This window comes from Trichinella spiralis (assembly GCF_000181795.1).
Source record: "Trichinella spiralis strain ISS 195 chromosome Unknown Scfld3794, whole genome shotgun sequence".
Lineage (NCBI taxonomy): Eukaryota > Metazoa > Nematoda > Enoplea > Trichinellida > Trichinellidae > Trichinella > Trichinella spiralis.
The window spans coordinates 1-7631 of NW_003530733.1; the positions used below are offsets into that span (position 1 = coordinate 1).

A 7631-nucleotide genomic window follows, 5' to 3' on the forward strand; every position below is an offset into this window, starting at 1 on the left:
TGCAAACGTTAATTCAAAAACTAGAAAGGCTGAAGAAGAAAGAAATAGGCGAAAGAAGAAGCAAGAAACCTTCATAGAGGAAATGAAAAGTTGCACGCAAACGAAAAAGGGCTGAAGAACAGGCTAAAAGCCTGAAGAAAGATGAATTCATTGAAGCGTGAATGCTAAGGATGAATTGTAGAAGTCAAACAGACGCCAAAATGCTAAAGAATGGGCTGTAAACGCTAAATCAAAAGCTAGAAAAGTCAATGAAGAAGCAAAAAACTACAGTAGAAGTGAAAAAGGCAAAGCAGCAAAGAAGGAGTTCAAAGAGCCAACAAGGCTAAGAAGCCAGCAGCTTTGCTGAATGTTGAATCATCGTTAGTAAAAAAGCACATTTCTGGTATTCAGTCCACGCTACCTCGATTTTGAAAAAGGAGCTATAATTGTAGAGGTGACGTTGGAATCTAATGAATGAGCTGCTGCCTCTTTTTTGATGAGGAAAATGATAATTAAAATGATCATCTCCTCTGATAACATCATTGGCTTTTTTGTTTCCTGTTTTCAGCAGTAGCTGCCTCCGTTGCTGATAGCAACCAAAAATGTTTAAGAAGAGGAAAACTGAAACGCAAGTTGAAGCTGATTATTTACAGATGGTAATGTTTCATCACGTGTGTGTGAAGAACTGCACACTGAAGAGTCAGAATTGTGCTTGCTTGCGTTTGCAGTTGTAGTAATGGCTATTTTGTTTTGCTGTGCCTACTCGATAGATTTGTGCTTTTTTGTTTGTTTATGTCATTGTAATGATATCTCATAATAAAGTTTGTAAAACTAAAAATAACATTTACTTTATCAAAACTGATCTAATCTGGAGGCGCTGTTTCATCTAATGATTTGAACATTCTCATTCACGTTGTTTTTATTCAAAAATTGAATCATCGACTGACATTTATTCATCTGTGCATAATTGACAAAATCCATCCATACTTTATTGAAAAACATTTAAATTTTGACAGAAAACAAGGGCCGGAAATGACGGAGAGATTCATCAGATATCAAATAAATCAAGTGACATGAGAGTTGTTGTTTAATAAATCACGCAACGCGGAAGTTGCTGATGAATGCACAAAAATGAGCCACGTGGCAGGCTTTTTACAAACAGCGCCATTGTGGAACCGCGTTAAAGGGAAAATTGCTGTGTATGACAATGAAGATTGCTTTATTTACTAGATTAGCTCCGTAATTTTCCAAAATAGTGAACAGTTATCTTATTGATCCTTCAAATCGTAGTTTTATTGGTTTTCTTTATGTAACTGCTCATTGATGCAAACTTTTCAATTGTGATTAGATGTAACATTTTTTCATTTCATTTGTTTCAAATACCCCCATATACGACTGCGCAACTTTAATGGTAATGACGTAGTAGTGAAAATGTTTTTTATTCCAAAATTATACTGAGTTTGTTTTTATCGAAATTAATGCATCATTCATTGAAATTTTGTTTTTCTAATATATTATTAATGAAGTTTATACTTTTCAGTAACTTTCATCTTTTCACATTTTCAAAATTTTTATTTTTATAATTGCAACTGAAAAGTTTGAATTAATGAGCAATTATATATATACTTGTCAGTGAACTTTGAGTAAACATTATATAAAGAAGAAATAAGACAAAATTAAATATCTGTTAAATAAAAATTAAAAAGTAAGAGAGCAAATAAAGTAAGTAAATATAAAGCCGATTATTTTTCAGATTTCTAGGCAAGTGATAATGGCTTCAGATGGAACATATTGGTATTTGTTGGCATATTTTGACAAAATATTACCAGATATGGATGATAAACCAAAAAATCGGGCAGTGTACAAAATATTTGAAAAACATCACTTGATAAAAATTTTCTTTCTGATTGTTGTTCAAAATCCATACAAAATATTTTGGAAGAAAAAAAGATCTGGCAAATTTCAAAATTTGGCGAGCTATTGTCTTCCCTGTTTTGCAAAAAACGTAGAATCGTTTTTAAACAAAATTTTTAATTTTTTGAAAGTTGCACATTCACATTGATTAAACATAGTGGTCTGCAGAGTTTTATCAGAAACTGTCCAGTAGTTGTGCAATAAATGGCCTTTAAAGTTGGCCCGTCATGGTCCGTTAAAACTTGGAATAGATGCCCTCTTTTCCCCCAACAATCTCCTGAAGTATTCAATGAAGAATGGTGTGAATATGTTTATATTAGTTCTCTAAAAAGAAGTTTTGTATACTTTTTTGTTGTTGTACGACAATTCGGTTGGTTGTTTAATTGCCACTTTTACTGTTATGCGATCAGCGTACTTGAGAGTCAGAATTCAAGGGAACTCTACACATCGGTTTATACACCATGTATAAATTACATCCTAAATAAAAATTTTGAAAGTCGATTGTTTTGTTATATTTTACATTCTTATCAGTGAATTAGAAAAAAGTGAGTTGAATATTACCAAATCGTAATTTTGTGTATACTGTAAAGATTAATTCTCGAGCATCTTATTGTAATATCTTTACCACTTGGCGTGGCTGGTACAGATAGTGTTGTACTTTCATGAAGCTCATCTTGCAGGCGTATTTCGTTGCATGTAATTTTTGATGTGAAAACTTTAAATATTTATTTAAGAAATTGAAAAAGTAAGTAAACTAAAAATAATTGTTTTGAAAGTAAGCTTTGAAAATTAGTGAATGAATTATTTTTTATTGAATGATTTTTCAATTTTCTGAAAGAGGTAAATGCTTCATTAGCATATGAATAAATTAATCTTTACTATGATATTTTTATTTTAAATGTCCAATTGAGTAATTTGTAAACAAAATTGTGCTTTGTGTGTTAAATGTTAAAGATAATTTAGTTGTGGAATTTAAATTAAAAAATACAAATACGTTAACTGATGCTTAGCTAAAAGGTAAATTTAAAACTGATGATTAATTTTTCAATTTATTAACTTTTTGAACTGCTATGTAATAAAACATTCCTTAATAATGTTAATCAGGTTATCCCCTTATTGGTTAATAGTTATTTTTTGATAAATTTTACATTACAAGTGACTTTCGTGCGTCAGTTGATGTTTCGAAGTTTAGGAGACCTGTATTAGCGATGTTGCTAATGCAGTGCAAAATACCATTTTGCGGGTTGCATGTTTTTATCTTTTTGTATATGCCGATCTGTAGAATGAATTGTAAATAAGTGGTTTGCTTTCAGTTGATTGTCTGATATGAAACATGTGAAATTTGTTTGTGCGATTTTTGTAGTTGTCAGTTTTCAAATTTAGTAATACTTGTGAGAAGTCGATGTTTTTTAAACATTGTTCTAAATTTTTAATATTATGTTCTATTGTAATCATGTTGAAAATTTATTAAAATGATTAGTATATTTTTTAATGTAATTTTTAGTTGAAAAGGAAGTACAGTATACGTGGTTTTCAGGTTACCAATTTGTTTTGTAATCCAAAATGTGTAAAGTGTATGTGTATGTGATTTTTAATTCATATGTTATGTTATAATTTATTTTTGAAAAAATTATTTTTTTATTAAAATATTTACTCTACCTTAATTAGTATGCTAATCCGTTGTAGAACATTAACGCTGCTTCGATTTGCTTTTGTAGGTCAGCTTCCACTTATTAGCTGTAGGTTTCTGGAGGAGTTGTGAAACGACTTCTTTTGATAGAATTATTTTTTCCTCTATCGGTGTCACGTCTACTAATTTAAGATGGATGAAAATTCTCCCGACACCACTAATTCGAGAAATCGAGTTTTACTTCGAGTGGACAACTTGCCTCCTCGGTTGTCAGACAGTGAGATGAAACATCAGTTATTTCGAAAATTCAAAGTGCATGGATATTTGCTCTGTGTGAAAGTTGTCGGCTATGGAGAAGAACGTTATGGCATCATAGATTATATGCAGTAAGCTAATTGTTTGTTTTGCATTGCGTAATTTTTGAAATGAAGTTCAGATTTAACAAAATGAAATTCCAACGGATGTTGTAAGTTAAATGTAAAAAATTGTTTAGTTTAATTCACTAATTAGGTGAACATTTGGTTCTTCTTATTGGAGTAATATATGAGCGCATATATGAGGATTGCTGCATTGATTGTGACCATTAAAACTTCAGCTTTTATTTGTAATTTTACACATTTACGTTGTCGTGAACAAAAAGTCTTTTTTCAGCAGTATTTCAATCAGATCATAGTATGCTAAACAGACTCACGTGAAAAATATTTTGTTGTGGCTATTATTTTGTCATTCATGCATCTTGAAGCACTCATGACTGCACAGAATTTTTTATTTAATTTTGTATTGTTGTTAAAATTAAGTAATTGCGAAAAAGTATCAATTGAAATTCATTTATAGAATCATATGAAACATTTTTATGGTTTGTTACTTTTATCTATTTGTCGTTTTAGCATGGCCAATTATAATAGTTGTTTACAGCATATTATGAAATGGTAAACGTTTATATAGCTAACGCTGAAATGTTCGTGCATTAAATCATTTATTATTAATATGTAACATTTGTGTATTATTAGATTGTACAGAAACTGAGTTTTTTTTAATTAAAAAATAGTTGTCTTTCGTAGATAACAACAGTAAGTGCAGTTGTAATTCATGTCTCGTGTACAACGACAAGTAATAAATGAATAAAAAAACAGTTGAATGATATTGGTGGATGAAAAAATAAAGCAGTACCTATTTTGGTGAATATTATAAGCTAGTAGGAATTGTTTGAATTGACATTAAATTGTTAGATATAATGGATAATATAAAGAAAAATTTTATAATTAAGAGGTGATGATGCATTATTGGTTATGGAAAACCATCCTGTGATGGAATTGTTCGGCAGACAGGCTCGAATAAGAATAATTCCCGAAAGTGAAGATCGTGAAGACAACGAACTGAAGCCATTGACTAGTGAAATTGACGATAATCATATGATGTCAAGTTTGACGATGTACGTCGGCAATCTGCCGCCTGGCCTGAAACAGTCGGAATTGCGGGCTCATTTTCAAAGATACGGTGAAGTTTTGGTAAATTCACTAGTTTTCTTAAATGTTTGTTTGTTTGTTTATTTGTTTATTTTTCTATTTAAATTTTTTGTCTCAGAGTGTTGACATGAAACACAAAGACGCGCCGGCACCATTTTGTTTCGTTCAGTTTCGTGATGCGAAATCCATACCTGTTGCCATTCGAAGTATCAGAGCCAACGGCTTTATGGGTAAAAGGGATGCCAAGGTATTGATTATGCTCGATTATTATTTTTCAAAAAATGATTCTTCACTTTTCACTTTATTCTTACTTGCACTTTCATTATATTATTATGCAATGTTTGATTAAATTCTATTGTTGTTAAGAAAATGCATTTTTCTTTATGGAAAAATTTATTTTTAATATGGTTATACAGTTGAATTTTATTTGCACCATTATGTCAATATTTATATAATATTTTTAAAAAGTTTTCATTTTTTTCAATTTTTGTTGTTCACAATGCAACTATTGAATGTATATAATTTTTTACGTCATGTGCTATTTGGAAAAGAGTCAGTGTTAATAAACCGTTTTTCAGGTGGGCTTGGGGAGATCAACACCGAGCAGATTTATTTGGATTACTTCAGAAAATCGATCATTTTCCCACGATTATTGTGTGCGAAAATTTCCCAATTACAAAACGAACATGATTGATGTGATGATCGATCCAGATATAAAACAGGCCGTGATCACGTTCGATACGATGGAGAGCGCGAAAGCAGCTTTGACGGTTAATTTATACTTTATTTTTTCTGAATTATTTATCAATTTGCAAGTGATGATTTTACTTTTTGTGTTTAATTGATATTTTTCAAAAAAACTGGCATTTAATTTTGAAATAAGCATAAAAAAATTTAGCAAGTCCTTTTTTTTGGTTGAACGAGTTCAGTTATTTGAAACTTTCACAGACTCAGGTATATCATTAGCATTTTCTGAGGGGAAAGATGTGTGATGAAATTGCAGTTGATTGACAAAAGTAGAAATTGTAAAACGTGAAATTTGCATACAAGATTGGGTAAAAATTTGAATAGTTGAACTTGAAGAGAAGATTCATTTTCATTTCGTTAAAAAAGAGAACAAAATTTCCATGATAAGTGAATATTTTTTGAATTTTTTCGTTTGAATCAAGCACAGAGGTATATTATAGCTTCATCTATTATTATTACTATTATTACTGATTTTGTTTGTTGCTTTTTGTTTTTCAGAGTGCAAAGCAGCTGAAAAGTTACAGAGAGCGGAGTTTTCAAGTCGATTATTGTTCCAATCAACTGTTTAATGATATTTTGAACAGAATTAATGCAGCAAATTTACTTACGGAAAATGTGCGAAGCCTCTCCAGCACTGGAATTCCATTGTATGATGAACATTAATTTTATGTTGTTGATATTGAAAGTTTAAATTTCAGGCGTGACATGGGCATGCCGCAGTTAACGCGCAGAATCAGCGATTCATCGGGCGTCGGCAGCAGTAGCAGCAGCAGGTCAGTTGAGCATTATTATAATATTTGGTTTTATTTGAAAATTTTATAAACAATAAAACGAATATGGAAGTGAACTAGTGGATTTTCAGAGTTAGCACGGGCGTTATTACTGGGAGCGATGTTGATGGTCGCCGCGATTCGTTGACGGTCAGTTTGAATGAATGGACAAATTTGAAATATATGAGCCGAGCAAGCTAATATTGCCGGATTGTGATGATGTTGAATTTTTGCTTATTATTATTCATTTTCAGCGGCGCAATGTCGTCGACCATGAAAGCAAAACTGAACCACCGGTGCAAGCCATTGATCATACTGTAGTGGAGCGTCGAGCCGTGATGAAAGTTGAAGAGGAAATGGAAAGAGTGAGCAAAAGCGAGGAATTTCAAGTCGTTCGCAGCAGTGACCTGAGCATTCATGAAAGCAACACTGATTTGATATCGAAAAGCAATTCCCCCGAAAGCCGTTCTAATTCTGATCTGATTAATCCACTCGATCAAGGGTAATTAATTGATGAAATTGAACATGAACATTTTTGAATTACGGTTCATAATATTATTGTTTGTTTAAGGAAATCTGCTGTTGCAAGTAGAAAATCGTCGAATCAAGTTGAAGAAGGAGAAGGAAATTTGTTTGAAACTTTGACAGTGGTCGAAAACGGTACAGCTTACAAATTGAACGACGAAGTTCAATTCAAACGTATCCAAGGAACCGTGGGCGCCAGGGTCCAAGCTCAACCACCGAGAGATTTCATTTCACGAATAAATCAGCCGGAAGAGGAGGAAAATCAAAATTATCATTTGGTCAAATTTCTCGACTTCAATCCTAAAGAGAGTTCGGAAAAGAATGCTTTGTATATTTCTGAAATTTTCGACTCCTCGTCCGTCGGTGATTCTTGCACGGAAAAAGTGCTCAAACAGTTGCTCCAACATTCGGATATTGCTGTAAATGCAGAAGCGAATGAAAAAATAATCGAACGTGTACAACTGTTGGACAGCGAAGCTTGCAAACGTGAAGAAAAAATTGTCCAACAAATACAACAAAACTGCTTCCAAAATATCGAAGAATTACCACATGCATGATTCGGCCTAGGAAAACTTTTCCCTTAAAACTTGTAATTTATTT

The 7631-nt window shown here is 32.0% G+C and overlaps 2 protein-coding genes across 2 annotated transcripts; both read left to right on the forward strand.

Annotated features, from left to right (window-relative positions):
* Positions 1 to 1110: 1110 nt before the first annotated feature.
* Positions 1111 to 3655, forward strand: Tsp_12604 (conserved hypothetical protein). Its single transcript, XM_003367721.1, has 6 exons — positions 1111 to 1158; positions 1733 to 1837; positions 2111 to 2202; positions 3050 to 3143; positions 3398 to 3465; positions 3562 to 3655. The coding sequence occupies exons 1-6, from the start codon at positions 1111 to 1113 to the stop codon at positions 3653 to 3655; spliced, it is 501 nt and encodes a 166-aa protein (XP_003367769.1).
* A 60-nt stretch (positions 3656 to 3715) lies between these two features.
* Positions 3716 to 7588, forward strand: Tsp_12605 (putative RNA recognition). Its single transcript, XM_003367722.1, has 10 exons — positions 3716 to 3884; positions 4585 to 4633; positions 4791 to 5031; positions 5108 to 5236; positions 5568 to 5759; positions 6235 to 6383; positions 6435 to 6509; positions 6599 to 6656; positions 6761 to 7008; positions 7078 to 7588. Exons 1-10 carry the CDS (start codon positions 3716 to 3718, stop codon positions 7586 to 7588), a joined length of 1821 nt encoding a protein of 606 aa, XP_003367770.1.
* Positions 7589 to 7631: the final 43 nt, after the last annotated feature.

Bases quoted from the DNA above. Each gene is read 5' to 3' on its own strand.
- Tsp_12604 (XM_003367721.1), top strand. From the start codon at position 1,111: ATGAGCCACGTGGCAGGCTTTTTACAAACAGCGCCATTGTGGAACCGC. The intron at 3,144-3,397 runs GTTTTTATCTTT...TGTAATTTTTAG, and splicing joins TACCATTTTGCGGGTTGCAT to TTGAAAAGGAAGTACAGTAT. The intron at 3,466-3,561 runs GTGTATGTGTAT...TACCTTAATTAG, and splicing joins TGTAATCCAAAATGTGTAAA to TATGCTAATCCGTTGTAGAA.
- Tsp_12605 (XM_003367722.1), top strand. From the start codon at position 3,716: ATGGATGAAAATTCTCCCGACACCACTAATTCGAGAAATCGAGTTTTA. The intron at 5,032-5,107 runs GTAAATTCACTA...TTTTTGTCTCAG, and splicing joins AAAGATACGGTGAAGTTTTG to AGTGTTGACATGAAACACAA. The intron at 6,384-6,434 runs GTATGATGAACA...TTTAAATTTCAG, and splicing joins TCCAGCACTGGAATTCCATT to GCGTGACATGGGCATGCCGC.